Here is a 23,104-nt window from a genome sequence, read left to right as displayed (position 1 = left end):
GTTACAGGTTGTTTTTTTAGTTTTTGAAGGTCTTATCTGCACCATGTATCTGGGCCAGTTCCAGCTGATGCAACTGATGTGGATCATGAGTTCGTATATAAAAATTTCAGTTTTGCTCATAGGTGTCTCTCAGATGGACACTACATACAGGGAAAACAAGGACAGATGAAGATGTATTTGATCAGCTCCTAGTACTGGATTCAATGGTTAAGAAGTAAGATGGGCTGTGAACTGATTTAGAATGTGGGTATATAAAAGCTTGGAATGCCTGATGAGGTTTTTTTATTTTTTAATCAACGTAGGTGGAAGTAAACATTTATTAACATTTGGTCAAGTGTAGTGTAACTTGCATTTGTATTTTCATTGTTATTAATGGAGGTATGTAGAGATATACAGAAACCTTGAGACAGTTGTTTTTCTATTGCATACAGACTAGCAGTCCATTGGAAACAGAGGATGAAAGCATGAAGGTTAGATCTTAGAGGGCGGCAGTTCTTCATGCACAGCTTTTGTTAACCTTGATTTTTTTTTGTTTGTTCTGTTTTCAAAAATAAAAACATGGGAAACCAAGATCAAATGATGGTGGACAGGAAAGGTGACATCATCAGCCAGAAAAACACCAGAAGTGCCTGAACCCCCTCATTCAAGTCCAAAGGTGCTAGTTTCTTCAACAGCTGTCAGCAGCTTTTCATACAGCATAGAATATGAGGGGTAAGGTGGAAGATCCAAACGGTTGAAACATGTGTGTGCCCTGCAAAAGGAAAAATAGGCTACATGTTAAGTTTAATCTAAATAACTTGAGAAAATAGGAATTGAGAAAACAAGTTCCTACTGAGACTCAAGACATTCAAGTTCACTCAAGAGAGAGAAAAAGAAATTCTATTAAACTCTTAGACCCTGCCAAAATCTGAGGTACTGTAATGTACGTGCACATACACATGAATCTTTCAAACAGAAGACACAAGCTAAGTATCAACATAACATCATTCTCTGCTATCCCTGCATTAGATGTTGCAGGGATCTTGCAGGGATCTTCATGGACATGAATGCTGGAGGTCACTGCAGAGCTGGGGTCTAGGCCCTGATAGAGACAAAACTCCACTACTCTAATTTTGGTTGCTTTGGGTATTTAAAAAAAAATGCAACTCAGCTGTACATCTAACATGAGCAGCTAGTAAGTTTTGCACCAGTGGACAAGCACAATGTGATGAACTATACTGACAGAATGGGCTCAGCATGTGTTTTTACAGTGAGGCAGGGCTGACTGGTAAAAGACCATTCAGGGATCTGCTAACTGAAGAAGGAAGGTTGCCGAAAATGTTCCTGTAAGTCAGCTGTTGGCCATCTGCTGCAAGTCTGGCCTTTAAATGTTATTTATTTGTAGTAGCCAAGGCAAAAGCAAAATATTTTGTGCAGAGCAAGCTGCCAGCTTGATGACCCCCTTTTCCCCCAGTTCTATCATTATACTTACCCCCAGCTGGCAGCACCTTCAAAAGAAGCTGTGGAACGGGTTCCACACATGCCTCCACCTTGTTGCAGCTTTTCTGGTAGCAGCAATTAGAGCCAGATGCAGACTGCACTTCACTGTGTGAGGTGCTATACAAATGTGGAGCAAAGAAACAGCCCCTGCCCCAACAATTCATCCATTTCAACCGACTGAAAAACTGTAGAGCTCATTCAACAAACAGGGGGGGCACATTTGCATTAAAATGATTTCATTTTTTTTAGTCAACTTGGAGTTTTACATCGTGCTAGAAATATTTGTTTTCTTTTGCTCCCTCTGATAAATGTGAATTGACAAAACCCTACAGAAGGAAACGTAGTCTCAATGGCTAACAACATCTAAGCTTCTGGCCCCTAGTATTTTTAGAAGCCGTGAAGTTGTTTTAGCTTTTCTATCTCATACTTTAATTCAATGATATTTCTTCAAAACTGAAGCAGAACTGCTATCTTGGAGAAACTATGTGAAACTCTGCTAGTCATCTCTTAGGCCACCCACAAAGTGAGGAAAACATGATACTGGTACATGGGCTGGCCTGAGACTTGCAGATTCAGAGGGAGAATTTTATCAAGCACCAGTGGTGAATCATTAAAAGCAATCAAGCAGCTGAAATAGCCAGAGGCACGTAATCTTCACTGCATCACAGAATTTCTATTAGGAGAGCTTTTACTGTCCTTTTTCCCCTTCTGAATGAAGATTTGTTAGCTGGTCACTCTCAGACAGAGTGTACAATAAACACAGAATTTGCGGAAATGAGCTGGGAACATATGAGTTATTGAAAAAGGAACATTAATAAAGCCATTATTTAATACATCTCTTGAAATTAAACATGGCAGCTCATGTGTATTATCCATGAGTAGCCCTGCACTGTTTATTGTTTATCTCAGCAATCTTTGGCAACGTAAGCTGTTTCTACAGCCGTTGCCAATACGTATCAACCACTGGGAGTTAATTAACTGAAGGATTCTTGTAGTCCATTCAGAACGTGTTTATCATAGGCAAGACAGCACCATTCAGAGACAGCCGGTCTTGAGGAGCTCAGCTGTCTGGCTCCAGAACTGGAAGCAGCATAGTCATGGTGGCTCAGGTGTGGATTCTGCTAATGTAACTTTCCTGAATCTAAAGTAATATCTCTATATGGTACTTAACCGTGGCACATTTAACTGTATGAGACCACAGCACCTCAGATGTTGCTGTCATGCATCCTATTGTGCAGTGCAGACATATCCACAGCCACTGACTGGTGTTTATTTCTTGCAGACATGCATCTTGACTGATCATTATCCATCTCATTTCATACTGGTTATGAAACAACCTTGCAATGCTGTTGACTTTTAGTGATCCTTGACCTAGTCAAACTCAGAAAAAAGATAAATTCCTTTTCCTATTTTGAGGTTTATAGAAGTGGGCTTTTCTATAGAAGGTCTCAAGGAACTTATTGTGGGGAGAAACTATTACAAAGAAAGGAAGAAAAAGTCAACATGTCTAGAAACATGGAAGCATTTTGCCAAGCAACACTCTTGTGTTCTCCAGTTCAACAACTTTATAGAAAAAAAATCCTTTCACTTAAAAAACTGTCATCAAATCAAAAATGAAAACTAATTTTCAGGAGTACTATGCATTACGTTTACACTTCTACCTACTTAAGGTGCAAAACACAATACATTGCTAAGGGCAAAACCCGAGTTTAAATTCTGGTCTGTGAAACTGCTGTGGATCTACTGCAACTCCAATGATGCCAGTGAAGCCCACTCAATCCTACACCAAGATAACTACATGCAAAATTGTCCGGTATACATTCAGCAATGGGCCTAATTGGTTCTTTGCTGCAAAGGTCAGACATGGTGTCTACTTGTGTAACTGAACAACATATTCTGTCTCACCTGAAATAAGAGAGAGGGTTGATTGGGACTCCTTCTCATTCAGTGTTCCCTCTCTCCTCAGTATTGCTGTGCATAGCACCTTTGCCTCTTGCAACTGAAAGCTGAAACCTTTATTTTCCAAACTGGACTAAAAACTAATTGCTCAGCCTCTAGTCTGTCCTGTTATGCACTGCGCGATACTGCAGCACACTGGACAATTAAGACGCAAGGATATTTTCCATAACATCCACTGTTGCCTAACTCTGTGCCTTGTACTCCAAAGGGGTAAATTCCTCCTGACTGGTGTTGATCTACTACTACTGATCCCAGTAGTGACTACAGTAAGCATAATCCAGGGGACACTTGCTGCACATATTGGGGTGAAAATATTACATCAGCAGTGCAAGAGACAGTCACAGCAATGAGAAAAGCCTTTCTTCCCTTGATTAAGCCTCCTACCACATAAGCCTGCTGACATTTGAGAGGGTGTTCAGGGAGTGAGAGGTCTGGAATAAGGATTAGATTGGTAAGAGCTTTTATGGAAAGGATTCTCGCTTCTCTAGAAGAAAACACAAGATAAAGTCATGTAAACCAACCCTGACCCTCATGTGCCCTCATCATCCAGTAATGGACCACTTAAAATTTCATTCTCCCTGGCAGACTTTATTGCTCAAAGTAGTTTTGGTGGGTCTGAACCTTTAATCTTGCTCACTGTTCAAAGTGCTGTGCTATTGCTTTTTCTTTTAAGAATTCTCTCTAAAAATTATAAGATTTTAAGATTTTTGCATTCTTCTTTGTCACTTCCTTTAATCCCCATAACAATGAGAGTCCGAAGGCAGTAAGTGCGCACAGAACCCCCTCCTATCGTATTTATAGCTTGAACCTATCAACTAAAATAAGACTTGCATTCTAACATAACCATGCCTGTCAGGCAGAAACTGGGCATTTCTCCTTTTCACTTTGCTTTCTTTAGATGAACCCACAAACCCATCTTTGATCAGCCTCAGGACCCACAGGTATCAACTTTTGTTCCTTTTGTCTGTAAGAAGGAACACTTACATGCTGTCTGGGAACCACTGCCTAATAGATGAATGTAGATTTGTAGTTGATATTTCTGTTGTATGTGAGAAATGAGGAAAGAGAAGAGGGCTGGGAGATAAGGAATGATAAAAGCCAGCAAAGCACACACACTCAGTCCACTGGGAAAGAAGGAAATGATGAGAACAAAGTTCTTTGTAGTCATACAGAATCTTTTTTCAATTGCTATATGGGATTCTGGGGTGATTAAATACTTGATCATCTAATAGAGAGGGACAGAATTCTCTTACAAAAGATCAGATATCTACTGGTAATCTTTATCATACATAACCCGCAGACAGTATGGTGGTAATCACTAATATTACTCTGCTGAATTAAAATCTCTCTTGATGAAAGGGTAGTTGCATCTCAGCACTGTTGAGGAAAGTGACCTCATTGCTTCAAATCTGATTATTTGAATCACTGGGATACATGCCGAGGTCCTTACTTAACTGATACTCAAACAGAAATAAACTTGGAGCTGACAGGAGTTTTGGCCAGGTGAGGAGCACAACCAGAAGATGGGGCAGTGGCATTTGTGGGCACTGAACACTTTTGCCGGCTGAGGATTTAAGAATAGGGAACTTTTGCCTCCTATAGCTATAGTACAAAAACACTGCTAGTTCTTTGCACAGGTTTGTTTTGGGCCAGGAGTTCTGCTCCCACAATACCAGATGAAGCTATGTTATTCCAGCTAGAAAGCCAGTGTCTGTTCATTAATGTTTGGTGGGGAACAAAGAATAAGTTCTTGTGGAACTACTGCTAAAACTGGTTCCATGTTAAATATCTGCATGACCCAGGAAAGGTGAAGAGAGGCTTTCTGCTTCAGAAGAAGCTATAGCTGGAAGAAATCTCCATCCATACCTACTCAGGCAACCAGCTGCAATAAGTAAAATATGGAACTCCTTTATTTTGGGAGAAAGCTTTGCATATTAGATAGGGAGAGTAAAACTCAACCTTGATGAACAAGTGGTTAAACCTGTTATTTCATATGGCAAGCTAAATCGATTTGGAAGAAACCATGCTGCAGACTTACACTAACAAATCTGTAAATTCTGGCAGTCTCTTTGGAACCTGCTTTAGGGTCATCGTCTAGAGATCTGGGATTAGAGCAGCATCTCTGAGCTGTATAGTACTTTGACTTTCTAACGTGTGTGATATGAAAGTAAATATAGGTAGGAATAACGTGTCTGGTACACATGCATACTCCAGAAATAAACCACTGGTGTAATCTAACTCTCATTTATCTTAGATGAATGTATTACACCACCATTACCCTGTTCATGTAGGGTAACTGGTACTGATGAACAAGCCCACCAATTTAGAATGACGTTACCACATTCTCAACTTTCCTGAAAAAGTCTTGCTTATCCTCGGTGCTTTCAAGAAGCACTCTAGGCATTATGTATTAGTGATTGTTCTTTGAAAAGCGTTGCATTTTAGAAATTTACACCATGTCTCTTTTCTGGGAGTGCCATGTTGCTGTCACAAGTGCAAAAGCATGGCTGGTTTAGGTATTATCACATCTTTGCTCACTATAAGCAAACAGCAGTTGCATGCTTCATTGCCATAAGAACAAGTTGTATGGGAGAGTCGCCTACTTCAGCCATCTGGAGCAGGAGTGAGAGAACACAGAAAGAGTCCTGGACTCTCCTGATAGAGCTAAAAGTTATCTTGATACTTTGTCAAGCAGATGAAAACCCAAAGGCCAACTAACCTATCCCCAGTGACCCACCGTCTACCTGGATGTCAGGAAACCCAAATGCATCAGCTTTATGCAGGCTTCCATAACACCTCTCACAGTACCATATTTATTGGGTCAGGGCGTAAGAACTAAGGCCAGTAATTAAGAGGTGCAATCCATACCTAGGTACATAAACAACTAAATCTGATGATTGCTAAGACACGAGAAAGCTGTTTTTTTTCCTAGAACTTTGAAAACATGGAGCAAGGGTAACTCTCATTGTGAAGCTGTAGGAATTGTTAGAGGGAGAAGGGAATTTGTTGCGGTTTATTTTAAACAGCTAAAGTTAGTTACACTCATATTATATCACAAGGGCCAAAAGGCCTACAGGATATGACATATGAGGTTTTTTTAGCCTCTAAGTCTAACTAAATATGTAAGTAAATCTAAATAAACACGAGCAATCCATAATCAGGCATTTTAAAAAGTTTAAAGTAACATTTATTTAGTTGCTTAACTAAGGATTTAGGGAGCCTCCAGGTTTAGCCTGTGTGTTTCATGTATTTCTTAACACTGTGTATACTTGGCAGCACCCCATAATTTTATAAAAATGCAGGTAATAATTCATGGTGATCAAGCTGTGTTTATTCCCATGAGCAAGTGTTGTTTCTCTTTCCCCTGGCTAAAATGAATGCAGAGCTCTAAGACTTCTAAAAGGTGCTAACAACTTTCACCTGGAAAAGAGGCCTCGTTCAGGGAGAGCAACAAGTTCGGTGATCAGGAGACAAACATAAAGTTGTTAATGTGAATATCTCGGGGCTAACTGAATCTAGGTCATAAGTAATGCCTAGGTTCACAAAGAAAGTTAAGCAGAGCAGAAAGAGGCCAATTACCTTTTCAGAACTTGATGGGTCAGCCCAGGGCATTTTCTGTGCACGCGCCAAGGTCCACCCTCCCATCTCCCCCTTTCCATCCCAGAAGGAGTACAAAGACAGCTCTGCAGAAATGCTGCACAAGTCTGTCACTTCCAGTTGCTGCCTATGTACAGGCAGGAATGCCCCTGGTAAGCTCTGAAACCCTTACATAGAACCAGACTATATATATGCTGCAAAGGGAGGATCTGGCCTATGCATAGCAAACTGTAGCTCTCAGGCTTTCTTTCCACATTGCTGGCTGAAGCTCAGAGGGCATGAGTCATCTCACTGACCTTACATGTTTTCATCTGTTTTTAAATCTCAGTGCCTACATCTAGCTTTCATGTAGGCTCTAGTTCTCCATATAGTCTCTGTAGAGACTTTATGGTCAGTGGACATAAAGCAGAATGTACCAGGTGTGATTCGGCTGAGCTATTTTAGAAATCTGTGTTCAGGTGAGATGAATTGTGCCTTAAAACACTTAACTTCCCTTTTCCTGACTTTAGAGGGAGTCCACATAAGATGTCAGCTCTGAATGTCTGCCAATAGAGTGCCCTGGTCCAGCTCCTGCATCTCCCCACTGCATAAACATGGGCTTGAGCAGGCTTGGACGAAGAGGGGGACCACATTTGGACCTTCCCTCTCCAGAGGACTCTGGAGGTCTGCTCAAGTCCATGTCTTACAGTATGCTTCTGGGTAAACAACATGGATGGCAAGTAACTAGAAAACTGGATCAGACCCATTGTTAATTCATGGTCTGAATATATCTGCAAGGCCTGCGAGAAAAGATTTTTGCTCTGTGCCATGAAAGTAGCCTCCTTTAGGCTGCAGCTGAAAGCACATGATAAGAGCAGGAAGAAAGCATCCTTTGGAGGGCAAATGTTATGCAAAAGGGTCGCGTAACAAAAGTATTTCAGAGGTGCTGAGATGTGGCCCCATGAAAAATGATCTCTAATCTCAATGGAGCAGAGCCTCAGGCAACTGTAAGGACATTCAAGAAAAGGTAACTCACTTCAGTGAGGAAGGATGAGTGCTGGTCACGGATTAAGTGCTGGAGCAGAACTCAAAGCTCCATGTAACACTGGCTGTGCCATGGCTCTCTTGGGTGGCCTTAGCCAAGTCAGACCACCCCTCTGTGCCCCAGTCCCTTTGTTCTGAAAAGGAAGATGAACCCTCCTTTGGGAAGCACTGTGAAGTCTGTTGACTCTGTATGACATTATGGCTCATTTGCTCCTAGCTGGCTGACTGAACTAGATATGACAAATTGGGTATTATCACATGGTCTGAAGTCCCTTTGCTAAGCTTCTTCATGATGAAAAAGTGGAACCATCAGAGCAAATGAAAGGATTACACTCAGGTCTCTGGCCAAAACTCAGAGGCAGATTCTGGCTTTCATGGCTCTCTAAACTCACAAGTATTTTTACTAGTATTTTGGAAGTAAAGGGAACAGAATCAGCTGACAGGGTCCTGCTGGTCTGGATCTGTTCCAGAATCAAAGCAAGAGAACTAGTTTTGGACCTATGGAAATCTTTATCTAACCACTTCCCAGGATTCAAAGCAGTTTAAATTGAGCCTGCAAATCAAAAAGAGCAAAAGAAAACACTTTTCTCTGAATGTAATTACAGAACAAACTGATAATTGTTTCTTTGCTGTTTTAAGATGTCCTTACTGTATTCATTACCTTTCACTGGCAGAGAGATGCAACAAAGTACAAGGCTCACCTTTCTCACAGCACTTCTGTTTTTGTATCCTAGTTGGGACATACCTTGGGAGGGAGGTTATTTTCCCCCATTTCTCTATACAGAAGCGCCGTAGCCCATTACTCCCTCGGAGAGCTGCAAAGCCCTCATATGGCACACTTGATGTTCCAGTGACGAATTGCAACAACCGGAGTCTCTGCTCATTGTTAAATCTCTCTACTGCTGCCCAGAACCACCGTATTACTATGTGTCCATCATGGTAACCTAAACCAAGAAGCAAGAGACAGAAATTAAAATCACACCCTCTAAGTGAGAAGTGTAACATCGAAGTGTGTTCCCACTAGCATGGGACAGCAGATCTCCTACTGAAAAGATCCTGACCTAACAATATATCTTGTTCTTGATGAGCAGTAGGTCCCAGCCCCCATCTTGTTCTGGCTGTGGATACTATAATATTGCTAACTCATTTGAAACCCTGAAACTCAAATATATATTTGAGGTACATTGGCCTCTCACAAATCCCTTGGCAAGAACTGGGGTTACCTGCATGAGATATAAAAGACCAGTTGCAATATGCCACACAGTCCTAACGACTTAACAATTTCTCATTCCCAAATAAATTCTCTTTTGGATTGCAATAGTGTTCAATGTATGGAGAGGAGTTTGCTGCCACAAGCTCTTCCTCAGCAAACTTCCCACCTGAGGGGCTCTGTGCCTTGGTTTGTGCTAATAAAAGCCAGCATAAACCCAGGCTGAATCTGTTTCAATAGCTAAACAGAAAAAGGTAGGAGGAGAGTAACATCAGGGACCAGCTGCGCTTGTGGTAAGCTGCGTATTTCAAGGTAACACAAAGGCTGAGCAGTGAGCAGCGAAGACTTAAATCTTGCATTTCAGGGGAGGATATGTGAACCTCAGGGACTTTCCTTTTGTAGTGCAGAACTGGTGGATTTCACATTTATCCATCATCCAAGACAGCCCAGATAAATCACGCTCAGCATTTAAAGCAAAACCAGGCCAAGCAAGATCTGTATGTTGTTGAAGTGTAATGGGGAACCGTGAAATTCAGCTCTTGAATTCAGCTCCCTGCTGAAGCGAAGAGGACTTGTGATACTACTTTCAGTGAGGCTGGTAGTTCATTCACAGTTATCTGAGTAAGTAACTTTTAGATCTAATACTGCAAATCCTTTTCAGTCCTTAATAGTCAGAACTCCTGTTAAGTCAGTAGGAACTGAGTGGGTAAAATCTAGACAGAAGTAGCAGAAGCAATTTCAGCATTATTACATCTGTTGACCCAAACCTGAGATCTTACTTATTTCATGAGTTATTATTCACAAAAACTTCCAAAACAAAATAGGGCATTTCCCTCAGGAAAGACAGGAGGAAAAGATGGACCAAGTCTTTCATGTTTTAGACCAAAACCAGTCAAGATACTACTAAGCATCAGCAGGCAGTTTACCTCCACGATATTCTGTGTTGTTACGCCAGTCATTGAGATCTATTTCTGCTGTGCCAGCTATAACCAGCTCCAGTTCTCTGGCATCAAAAACAGAGACAAGCCTGGAGTCTACAACCTGGAACAAAAACCACTTGTAAGCACAGTTTCAGACTGGAAATAAAGCAGATGCAATGTCTCGTAAACCTATGGCTCTGGTGACCAGCTCTTTATTCTGATGAACTCTGCATGCTGACAGCTAATTTCCACTCCTCCACTGATCAATCTGTGCTCTTCTTCAGGGAGTCTGCTGATGTTTTGAGTTGCAAACAATGATGACACATGGGATTTGACCAGAATGAAACAATACAAGTAACAGGACATAATCTGTGCAGAACATTCTTCATTGTTACATTCATTCTGACAAGTGATTTTGACAGTCAAACAAAGACTGGATTGGTAATATGGACAAATTTTTTTTTTTTTTTTGCATTGGAATTTGATCACAATTGTGTAGGCGTGCCCTCGGGTCTTCATCCACTGACGATGCAGCTGAGGTTCACTTTCTTCATTATGTGAAACCAAAAGCTTTAACAGCCTGCAGTATTCTCAGGGAGAAAAAGCTAGCAAACCATATGCACACTACAGTAAACTGTATGGAGTCACTTAGCCAACCCCCTTCTACAGTAAAGGGCTGACCAAGTCTATTCAGCTACAAAGCCACCCTCACTGGCTTCCACCGCCAGTAAATGTCAGTGCACGACTGCTTGGAGCCATCAGTTTTCAGTATTATTCTGTGTGTCTATTATCTGCTGTTTCATTTTCCAGGGTTGCCATTCTTTCAGTTTATTTCCCTCTGTGAGATAGCCCTCAGCTTTTACTTATATTATGCAGCTGCCAGGGCAAGATACATGTTTGAATATGATTAGTAAGGGGCAAGAATAGGTGACTACATGTGTGGGTCAGCAAAGCCACAGGTTTTCATCCAGTCTTTGGCAGCCCTTGTAGCAGCTCTGCCAGAAGGATGTTCTCAGTTCCAGGTCTTCAGCAAAGATAAATTAGAAAATCCAGGGACAGCAATGGAGCAGCATCCATGAATACCAGCAAGATAATAGCTGACTGTATCCTAGGACCAACTTTATTGGAATGAGTCCCTAAAGATTCAGTCACACCAGCTCCTCACTGAAGTGTACAATTCTTCACAATCTTCTTTTGTATCACAGCAGGGGAAAACAAAATTTGCAAATGCCTGCTTCTTTTACTATGTGAATGGAAAGCAGTATCTTTCTTAACTCTTGCTCACTATGCTTTATCGTACTCAGAATACACCTTTCTTTCCTTTCTCCCTTAATGCTAAACATGCTATATTCAAGGTCCCTATCTCTACAGATCCAGGCACTCCAATTCCTTGCCATCTATGTCTGTGTAGCTATTTCCTAGGGTACCAATGAAGCATAGTTTAACCATGGGGTCACCTCATTCAGATGAGGAATGGAAGACTGTGGGAGCATCATTCTGTTACTTACTTCGTAGAAGCCACGGACCAGGGCCTCTGTTTGCTGAACCACTCCTCGTTCCACTCGCCACTTAACCATTCTCTCGATGTACTCTTTTTTGTTCTTTTCTGTCACTGCTGTATTTGCCCCTCCAGATTTCAACTCTCTCTCTGTCACCTACAGAACAAAGATAAATAGCGCTGTAGCAATGTATGGATCACATTGTGTTTCAAATTTAAGTTGTACTTTGAAAATGTAAGTGAAAAATGTAACAAACTCTGGCCTCCTCACCTCTTGTCCATTTGCCGTAGAACACATAGAAACAAAAAGGATAATGAGGGACACCCCCTCAGCCCTAGCCCTAGCCTTATCCCCAGCTGAATCTAGACTGACCTTTAGGTTACTCCAAACTGTACTAGCAAAGACTGATTTGGAAAGCATCATCCATAAGCCATGTACAATGTGCCACTGCGCGCCATCTTTTCATCCTTCGCTCTTTTCCCCCCGCCCAGGAGCTGCAGAGAGGCTGACAACCATACCAGCTTGCTACTTGCCACTTGCCGTAGATTATCCAAGCAACAGTATGGGAAACAATAGGATGGAGAGGCAATCACAGTACTGGAATAGGCAGACTCTTTCACCAACTGGAAGGGATATCTACTTGTTTCTTAGGCCACAAGTGTTACCATTCCCCAAGTGCTAATAAAAGTGTTTACTCAGAAATGCCAATAGTCAAATAAATTATCACAAAATGAATACTCCTGATACACTATCTAAACAAGACCTGTACAGCACCCTGTACAGATGACAAATATAGTCACTGTGGGATTCAGTTTTGTATCACCCATCCAAACCTGAGAATTGTTTGTACTGTAAATAATTATTTTTTTTTTAAACCAAGAGCTACTGCATTTCATTGCATTTTAATGGTTAATTTAGTTGGCTTGGGTTACTAAGGCTTAAGATTGAGAAGCGATTTAAGGAATCAATCTAGATTCTACTTGTCAAGCACATACTCCTTCTCACATGTGACGGAAAACAATATTTATCTTGCAATTATTTTCACATTCAATCTAGTGGATTTAAAAGGAAGAATGTTTTGCTCTCCTCTTCAGTTTTCTGCTGCTGTTAACAATGACGTCTAGCACAGATAGTAAATGAGATGCAGGAATACATATTCATTATTTGTATTATTTACATATTATTTATATTATTATCTATTAGCCCAACAGACAGCACACAGCTTATATAGTATTTAGGTCACTTTGCTTGAGGGACCTGTTGTAACATGAATTATGGAAACACTGAATGAGTCATCTAATCTGTAGCTTTGTTGAGAATCAGCGACAACAAGTAAGGTCAGATGTAATGAGTTAGGAATTCTTAGCTGGTTCAGGTTAAATTCCCAAATATAAATCATTGCACCAACATTATGCAAGCAACGCTGCATCATCCAGAGGGTAAGACTCTGACCCAGCTGCCATGCTGTATCCTTCAAGACTGTACGGCATTAAGAAGTATCTGTCAAAACCAAAGACTAAACATTGTCTAGCTTTAAGCACAACCATAAGTCCAGATGTTCTAAAACTCCCGCAAGACTTCCCACAAACACGTAGACAGGCTGGTGATTTCTTCAATTTCTCATTATCCATATAATTTCAAATATAATTAGTTATCTAGAATTGGAGATGGGCAATCAGTAACAATGTGTCCCTATTTTTTCTTTCTTGTTCATAGAGGCATTAGCCACAGCTGTGAGCTTCAGTTCAGAATTAGGTTTCAGAGTAGCAAGGAGACATTTCAACCAGTCTAGCCCATTCCTTTTACCTGACTGGAGCAATTGCCAGGACTCAGAGACAGGCTGTATTCACATACAGAGCTTGGAGACAGGCCTGGAAGAACACTTTCTACTCGGTAAAAGCATGAGAAAATACTTCGGGTCACAAGCAACTGACACCTCTCTCTGTCTTATAAGTGAAATTCTCAAACTGGCATCGAGTTCCCACCAGTAAAAATGTGTAATGCTTGTTTTGACATCATATCTTTGTTATTACAGTAGTGCTCCAGGCTCCAGTATGCAAGAAGGCTAGAACTCCTCAGTAGTAAATTCTAATAAAAAAGGTACCAAGAAAGAGGATTTGGCCCAAAAGGCTTAAATGCTAAAAACACGTCAGAGATGAGACAAGAAAGAAAAAATGAAAGTAGTAGTGACTGCTTCATAATAAAGTCATTGTGGAAGCAGGACAAAAGGGCTGTAACGCATCTACCACACAGCTTCTCAAAGAACCACTACTTCTTGTTTCCCTTATCCAGCTCTTGAAATCCAGCTTCCCAAATATTAGCAGAGCTCCCACTGCGATCTACACTTGCACATGTATCCAGCAAAGCAATGCTCAGATGGCATTTAAGTGGTCAGATACTCTTGGCATGCAAGAATTTCCAACTGGGATCCATCTGTGAGCATAAAACGTGACTGCGATTTCTTTGTTATTTTGCTGTCAGCACTTAGCAAATTGCAGAAAGGGGAAAATCTCACTTTCACTTAGGACTCTTGGATTCTGATAGTCGTAATTCATAGCGACAATCATTTTTTTTCCCCATCACTAGATCTAGCAAGGTTAGTGTCTAGTACATATGAAATAAAGTACTAGACATGCGAACTGGCATCAAAATCTGGCTTTTAGTGTTCTTTTGCTTTCAGATCACAGTATCTACAACAGATTGTGATTTTTCTCAGTTCTCTTTGGAGCCATCTCTTATCTTCCACAACAGACTCCTATGTAATTGTCTAGCTCTTTTCTTTGGGGAGAGCATAACAAGTAATTAGCGTGCCAAATGTTACCTTCAGATGCATCAGGGCAATTCAGGCTGAGATTCTTATTCAACTTTGTAGTCTTCCAGTGTAAATACAAATTTGTCTCATCTGTCTTTGTGAATATGTCTGTACATTTCTGTCTGTCTTTGTGTATTAGTCTTATATAGCCATACCTTCCAGGGAAATCACTGTACTGTCAATTGAATGTCATGCAAGCTCTCAGCTCAAAGCCCATGAAAACCCCCTGCATTTAAGTCTGTGGAAAAACAGCGTTATCGTTCCTACAGAGACTTCTTACGTCAATTCTTCTGCCCCATCCTTTTCATTTCATCCACCCTTGACTCTGCTCATCCTTCATGACCTTGTACTATAAGCAGACTAAATTCAGTTTTGAAAATATCCTCCGATGTCTTGCTTGCTTTCTGTTACTTTGAAGCTTACAGCTGAGCAGCCCTTTTACTCTAAGGGCCAGAATTCCTCCCCTCAGAAACTAGCCTTGACTTTCCCCTAGCTTGCAGAGCCAGCCTAGCTCTGTGCAAACTCCTCCTGTCAACTTTCTTTTCAAGGGCAGAGAGCCACTCTCTGTATATTCCACTGGATCTCTCTGCTCCCTTTGACACTGTGTGGCTGCTCCTTACACAAGTTAACTTCCACCCCTTGAGCTTCTGCAGTACTTGGTGAGCTTGGTTCTTCAGCCTCTCTAGTTTTCAGTATCTCCTTAGAGGTCCTTAATCTTGGTCTGAATATTGCTTTGGGTCCCTTCAAGGCTTTCTGAAGACAGTTATAATCTAGCAAGGGTTACAACAGCAAAGAGCACCAAGGCTTCAATGCAAGCCAAAGAATCCCACAGGAGACACTTGTTCTGGTTGCCAGTCTGCACTTAAGCCAGGATTGCACCCTATTTCAGGCTATAGTTATCCAGATCAGCTAGGTTAAAGAGAATTGTCTGACTAAGGTGGAGTTGAGTGGTAGAAAGCATAATAAATGGATGTACATACCAAGTTGTTAAGTAGGTGCAAGGTAAGTAAGAGACACAGAACCTAACAGGGAGGTATCAGACAAAATAATGGTGAGAACTGCCAGGTCTTACACCACCTGCCAAACATTTTTCTTCCCTCCTAGCCCCTCACCCTTTCAGTCACATCAGCTTTAAGTTACATTGCTTGCATTCACCAAATGCCACATCTGTGTGAACTACACCCTGGAGAGAAGAGCTGCACTCCACTTCAGAGAATTCCTCATGCTCATCAGTGTGTGGCTCAATAGGCCTGTAGGGGGGCTGGTATTTTATATTATACACCCTAAGAATAAACATCTGCATTGAAACAGGTGGCTTGAAAGAAACAGAAGGTAGGAGAAGAAAATGTTATTGAAAGGCTAAAGGATCTGTTCTGACAGAAAGATGTTCATCATGCTCAACTTTGTCAGCTTCAAATTTGCTTTTCAGATGTTTTGCATAGCTGTGCTCACCTGTCCAAACACCTCCTCATTCACTGTGAAGGTGAGATCCAGGATATCTGTGATGTTATTATCCTTCATCCACTGCAAGCTCTGATGGAACTCTTCATCCAGGTACTCTAAGTCACTTAAATCACATGGCCTGATTGTGAGGCAAGAAAAAAGAAAAAGGTCCATGACTATTGGCAGGATGTCTTACTACTAAGAATGTGAACTATTTTATGCTGAAGATCCAACATAAAGCTGGTGTTTGTTTGGTTTTGTTAACATCAAAGCCTGTTACACAGACCCTCTTAAAGCAGTTCCACAACTGTCTGCTTTGCATGGCTGGGCTCAAGGCCAAATCTGTTGGCTGCCTGCACTACTTGCTGTCAGAAGGCACCCCTGGGGCTTGATTTTACATGAATCTTCAGGATGCCCTGCACTTCAGAGCACATGCTTACCTTCAGTCTGGATGGGCCCCACCACACTGTGCCTGGCTGCTTCCATGTATCTACCATCCTCAAGGTGAGCACACAAGACTGACATAAGGCAGACCAGGCAGCCTAAACTTCTGCTAATAAGGAGCTGGCCTTGTTTGTTGAAAGGGCGGGTGGATGTTATGAGCAGTCTGGTTTCAAACCCCCTAAAGGGGCAATAAGGATGCAGGGAGCACTCTTGGTTTCAGGCTACTTCCAGACTAGCTCAGATACAATACAGATATGAGTGTGTGGACCCCAGCAATACTCACTGTTAAAAAAAAAATTAATTAAATACATGTGAAAGAACTCTAAGGACTGTTAAGACAAATACCTTCGCTGATTTGGAATCATCTTAATTGATAAACTATTTCAGCTAAGCTTTATTCTGCTCTTTGTCATTTAATTGCAGTCTTGACTTACTACTTACGGCTTTTCTTATTGCTGCAAATTTTATGTACCTTGTCTTACTGCAGTCTATTAGTTAGAGGGACAGATTGTCAATTAAAGTTAACCTTATAAACTTGACATTGAAACTAATACATTACTGGTAGCTTCTGCTTGCTAATATAAAAGACAGTAGAAGAAACATTCATTGTTTATACCTACATTAGCATTCCTAATTAACCCAAGTTGTGTTTTAGAATGAAAACCTACTCCACCAGTGAGGCATGAGAAATTAAGTATTTTTCTTAATATGACCTCCCTCTTTTTTTTTGTTATTTTGTTTCATTCCATCAAAGATGCTTTTCAGTCTTCTACATAGTTGAAGTTTGGTAACTTTTAATCAGTAGTAAACTCTGGAATTATGGGTCAGTACTTTTAAATATGTGTTCCTAAATATCATACTTATTATGCATTTTTATGAAAATAGTCAGTATTGATGGAAGGCAAGTTCTTGAAGAAAGTAAAGAAAAATTAAACCACATTTGTTTTCTATCACAGACCAAGCAACTAACAGCGGGAAGAACGTGAAGGTCAGAGTGCTTGAAGCAGCTCCAAAAGGATCTGCGCCTCTGTAGGACTCATTGCAGGATCACTGTTTCTGCATGGTTTCTGCATGGTTGCATGCTTATACTTACAGCCTTAGTAGTGCTTTGTAGAATGGCCTTGTGAAGAAAGCATCAAGGAGGTACTGATGAATGAGAGCAAGGCCAAGAATACGACCGCTGAACCTGAACCTGGGATATAAAAATGCAGTGTAAATGAAGTGTAAGTCAAGATGTTCAGCACAGAAGCTTACACAGGTAGCAACTGTTTTTTTGTTTCTGACTTAGTTTCTTACATTTATTAATTTATTTCTTTTTTTCTGAGCAGATACCACCACCCCTCCCACCTCTGATCAATAATGGATCTCTCTTGATCTGTCTCCTACAGTACCCATACGTGCAGCTGGCATGTTACATACTCTCCTGTGCCAAACCAATAAACACTGAAGACTCACGGTCTGTGATCTTTAATTGAACGTTCTGATACAGAGTGACTCCATCAGACACAACATTTAGCCAGTGAAATACTGTAATACTCCACCTCAGCAGAAAACATACTATCAAAGCAGCTGCAAAGGATATTTGGTGACTCAGTATATCCAGTTTCTGACTGGTTACAACCTCTTCCAAGGTGGGTCTTTAAAGTACTTCTAAAGGTAGCGAGTTGCCTTTATAGGGGGAAACTGAAGTTCAAGTAAGTTAACTGTTGTGACCAAGGACACATATGAAAATCAGTATCTAAAGCTCAGGCAAGTTGTCCCCAGACCACTTTCTTAATGGTGATGCTCAGCTGTCTTGAGTATTTACATACTCTTGCATTTATTTCTGTTTTCTAAGAACGATCTCTAGTCCTGCTCCAAGTACACTCAGATAGTGCCCTGCCCATTACGATCTGTGACTTGTGATGATAAGCTGTTAAATTTTTCTTTCTATGATTTCTTCTATGACTTATTACTCTTCCATCAAATCTGCTTTTAAATCAGTAATCTCAGACAGAAAAACCAGAAATGCTGTGAGTCCAGGTGAGTTTGTTTTTTGTAAAAACAACCCCCATCACCCATCCAAAACTTGCTTATTTGTAAAAAAGGAAAAGAAAAAAATCCAACATCCCAAATGTGAGCACTCCAAGCCTGAGCTGACTGACATCATAGTAAAGTTTTATTGCACAAAAAATGAGAAACAGATCAAAAAGCCAAGAAACCATTCCTTCCACTACAGGAACCAGTGCAAAGACCCCTCCTGCACATGAATGAAATGTGAGTCTCACTATAATAAAAGCAGCACAGAATATGTGTTCAGTCAACTTTATGCTCATGGGACAGAACAACAAGTGCTTAGTATGTCAAATGGGGCACAAAATAGCACGCTTTGGGCCCAATTAGCATTTACATCACCACAGGAGCTGCCTCCGGGTCCCTTGCATCCAAGAAAGGTGCTTATGATATGCAGCTGACTGGTAACAGAAAAGTGATTATATTACCCCCTTACAGCTGTTTCCACAGCAGCAACAAAAGGCAGCTGTTGGGTCTAGTTAGGACCTGCTTCACTTCACTTGTGCTCCGGTGCAATATTTCCAGCAAAAAGCAATGAAGAGAGGGGGAGCTGACACAATGAAAGCACAGTGGAAGCCAGACAGTTCAAATCCCAGAAATGCTGAGCCTGTAATCCATTAGTTTTATAGCACCTTCAGGATCTATAAACAAGTTCGTTTGTCCTAAATAATGCATGTCGGCTTTTTTGGTTTTGTTCTTCACCACCGTCATCCATCCCGATACATTTTGAAAGTGAACACTGACTGAAAATACTACGAGCACCGGGTGTTCCTCGCAATGTTCACCCCATGACTATTTGTGCAGGGCTGGCCAGGCAGGAGCCATTTGGAATAAAGTGAAGCTGAAAGTAAATTGCCAAGAAAAGTCTCACGGATTTGAGAATGCTGTTTCTGCTGAGAAATTGCCTGAATGTGTGAACAGCGTCAGTTTTCTTCTTGCTGCTTGTATCACTTCTGTACTTCTGCACGGCTTTGAGGGCATTCATGCAAAGCTGACATGAAAGCATAGTGTACCTCGATCAAGGTGTTTACAATCACGAGCTCGTGTTATGGTAGCCATTAATGTTTAATTTGAATCAGTGCCTTACGACAGAACTGTATCAAACCATCCAAAGGCCATAGGCAGCATTTCTGTGTAAAAGGACTAAGTCTGGCGCATCAGCCCAAGCAAACACGGGCAGAGCAACTCTAGGTTGTGTGGTCCACCAGTCTGGCCTTGCACTTGCAGCCCTCTGGGGCACACCAGGGCTCACTCAAGCCAGTGGCCTGACTGTGGTTCCAGAGTCCCAGTCCTTGCAATGGTACTGTGCAGGAAAACAAGTCCAGTACTAACCGGCCGGGATAAAGGAGATGAAGTAATTAACAAGATGTTGCCACTCCTGGTGCCTGTCAATACAATGGATAAAAAAGCTACGTTGCGGACTGTATTTCTTGGCAGCTCTGTATCACCTCAGCAGACACAGTGCTTTGTGGCCAAAGCACGTGAGTTTTCCAGCCCACAAACCCTTCCTCCTCTGCACACAGCTTTGCTACCTCTGCAGAGGCTGACTATACCTGACCCTGATCTGAAGAGTGGTGTAAGAGAAGGTCCTCTGGCCCCTTGTCCATTCTGTGACAGGGCCTGGGACCTGTGGTCCAGCAGTGCACTGACAAACACTGACCACAGTAAGTCAACCATGACCTATCAAAAGGGAGGTGTTTGTTACTGTCCTCAGAGAACAACTACACAGTCTATCTGCGTGCGTGTCCATACAGTCCATCAAGCTGCCACCATGATCAGCCCAGCACAATAGTCCCACTTAAAATATATCAAAACTTACAAAAAAGGAACAAGAAACAAATTGCTCTCCTTACAAAAGCCAGTTAAAACAAAACCAGACTTTTGTGTTTATTTCTTCCTGAAAGATTTAGAGCATGGGTGAGAGTCAGAAGTGGGTGAGACAGTCCCTTCAGAAAAACAGGTTTTCTTGACGGAATAAGCAGCACAAAGGTAAATCCTGGCTGGAGGGCACATACCTTCCTTAAACCTGACTTACATTTACCTTTCCAAGGAAGTGTAAAATGCTTGTTTGATTTTATTCTAGCAGGAAAGATAGCTTAGGCGAGGTGGGGAATGTGAGGTCTTGCTCTGGCCCTTTCTTTCAACACCCTTCCCTTTCGGAGACAATGATTGAGTCTGAGTAACGTGCTCTGGTAGACAGGGGAAAGGCAGGAGGGAGTTAATGAACAGGAAATGGTGGAACGAAAGATGGAATTAATGAGCAGGAGAGCTGCTCTGGTTTGACTGCCTATTGACACTGTTCGTCCACTCAAAAAGGACATTGTGCACACCTGCTTTCTGGCTTTTAACAACACTACACTTTGACCCATTTGCAGAAGTTTCCACACTACCCAGCTAACTCTCTTTCCTTCTGGAGGCTGCAGGTGCCCCTGAAACAGTCTGTTTTCACAACAGCCTGTTGCAAAATAACAGGCTCGTTCTCCTCAGTGGGACACTGCATGCTTACTGCATGTCTGTGTACACAGGGAGAGACAAATCCATATGCTGTAGCAGCGACTAAGCAATAAATTTTCCTCCAATTGCAGGTGAGTCACAGGAAATTTAATCTACTCTGGTCCTTATCACAGAGCAGCAAAGTAAGGCAGGACCCATAATGACCGCTTGTTACAGGACTCTCTCTTAACTGGTTGAGTGAACGCAGCTCTACTTTGTATGACAGTCCTTCCTTGGATTCAGATGGAGAATGATGTACCTCGACAAAATTGTAATCCAAGTGTACAGGGGAAGAATGGTTTTTATCATTCTATAGGGGGTGCTTTGGTAACTATGCCTTGTGGGCTAAATTGGCTATGGTATGAGAAACTTTAAATCCTAAATAGAGGAAGCACCTGGTGGTATTAAAAAGACTGAAAATCCTGCACACCTTATCTCACTCAAACACATCAGCTGGGTTTAGGGGTGCTCTTCTTGATGCAGTAGCTTGTGAAAAAATAGTCAAAGAAGGGCTCAAGAGAGATGAATATAATTCACATCAAATTTGAAAATATCGTTTTCCTTTCATGAGACTACTGAAAACTTGCTTTCATCTGTAAGACAAATTTACACATTCTGTTGCACCAGTTTTAAAGCTTTTGACTGTTTAATCATGCAGATGAACTTTTGGCTACCTGAAAGACAAGTTGAACAAATGAGGCTGCACTGCGGTACAGGATATCTGCCCTTGGCAGCTCTTCTAAGGGAGAATGGTATTTGGCAGGTGGATGCAGCTGGAGAGTCTATTAGTCCTTCCACAGTGGGAGAGATTGGACCTCATCTCAACCACAGAGATACCAGAGAATCTATAAAGGGGAAAGTATTTAGAAGGGCCCAGTCATGGGAAACGCTTCACTGTGAACATGCATCTCACTAGACAACAGAGAATTCAGCCATGAAACCCAAATTTGTAGGAAACCAGGCATCATGGGTTCAACAGGTTGTGGTACAGCTTGTTTAAAAGGACAGTTAAAACCACCATTGTTATGAAGACACTCCTGAGTATCCTGAAGGCCAGAAACTACTGATTAAAGGAACTAAAAATTCATTCTTATAGCCTAAAATATTGTGATTTGCAATCTCATGATTGGGGGGAGTGGGGGGAGTGGACAGGACAACACGCAGGGGAAAACGTACTTATTCACAATTTCTAAATTTTGGTGGAATCACCAGCACTAGCACTTTTTAAATGAAGAACTTTTTTTTTTTTTTAATGCAAGAACGTTCTAAGAATGTGTATTTTGCAAAAAAGCTGACCAGATGGTTACAGCAACTCTGCCTGGCCTCATACACTACAAATTTTAAGCAAAACTGGCAGTGTGTCAGGCATATGCACCAGAGATGTGTGCTTATATGCTAGTAGCACATATCCTTGTGTTGGCTCAGCGCAGGACATAACCAATGTGTCCTGTAATGAGCTACATCTACAGAGCAATAACCTAGCAGTAGATCAGATCATCTTCACATAACCTTGGCAGTAGACCAAATCAACACCTCTATCAGCCTTTATTAACAAATACCTTTCTTTAGTTTGGTGTGCATATTTAACCCCTACTCACATAAATGACAGAACATTTGAATGGACTAATGTGATGACGTGAAGCAATCTATTGTCAGAAAGGTTAGCCATGCAGGCTGGGATAGCTAACGCTGTTCTGTTTATCTGACTTGCATCTGCAAACTTTGCAGACCGCCTCTTTGCCACCGTGTCATTTGGTGTTGTGGCAAACTTGCTATGCACATCTGCAGGCTCAGAGGTTGACACTGTGGCATTCCAGCACGATGCCTCTTCAGTTCAGGAATCCGATGAGCTCATGTGTCATTAATATGAAAGGAATGGCTCTTACAAAGGCCAGGAGACAGAAGTCCACAAAGTCTCAGCACATTAAAGAGAAAAGGTAAAATAATTGCTAAATTAGTCCTGGAGGAGAATTCCAATATAAGGAGCAATAAGGTTATTTTTGGCTCTTTTTCTTTTCTTATATCCATCTCTACTATGAAGAATTCTCAGAGAAACAAAGATACAATGTTGGGTCACCTATGTGCTGCATCTTCCAATGTTGCGCTCAGCACTTATCCCGCCTATTCTGATATCTAACCACACTGGCATCCCACCTGAGAACTTACTCTGGAT

At 41.5% G+C, this 23,104-nt stretch overlaps 1 protein-coding gene across 2 annotated transcripts in view; it reads right to left on the bottom strand.

Annotated features, from left to right (window-relative positions):
• Positions 1-265: 265 nt before the first annotated feature.
• HECW1 (HECT, C2 and WW domain containing E3 ubiquitin protein ligase 1) overlaps positions 266-23,104 on the bottom strand; it is a 183,577-nt gene continuing 160,738 nt past the window's right edge. For both annotated transcript variants that reach the window (XM_010581800.1, XM_010581802.1), the window contains 6 exons: positions 17,480-17,578; positions 15,952-16,081; positions 11,697-11,843; positions 10,195-10,309; positions 8,804-9,002; positions 266-751 (listed from right to left, as the gene is read on the bottom strand). In XM_010581800.1, coding sequence (XP_010580102.1) covers positions 640-751; positions 8,804-9,002; positions 10,195-10,309; positions 11,697-11,843; positions 15,952-16,081; positions 17,480-17,578 — 802 coding nt within the window. In that variant the 3' untranslated portion in view covers positions 266-639. The remainder of the gene's footprint in view (positions 752-8,803; positions 9,003-10,194; positions 10,310-11,696; positions 11,844-15,951; positions 16,082-17,479; positions 17,579-23,104) is intronic.

This window comes from Haliaeetus leucocephalus, unplaced genomic scaffold (genome assembly GCF_000737465.1).
Source record: "Haliaeetus leucocephalus isolate CR32 unplaced genomic scaffold, Haliaeetus_leucocephalus-4.0 Scaffold808, whole genome shotgun sequence".
Lineage (NCBI taxonomy): Eukaryota > Metazoa > Chordata > Aves > Accipitriformes > Accipitridae > Haliaeetus > Haliaeetus leucocephalus.
The sequence above is the reverse complement of the archived record's forward strand: the minus strand, read 5'-3'. Positions and strand labels throughout refer to the sequence as shown.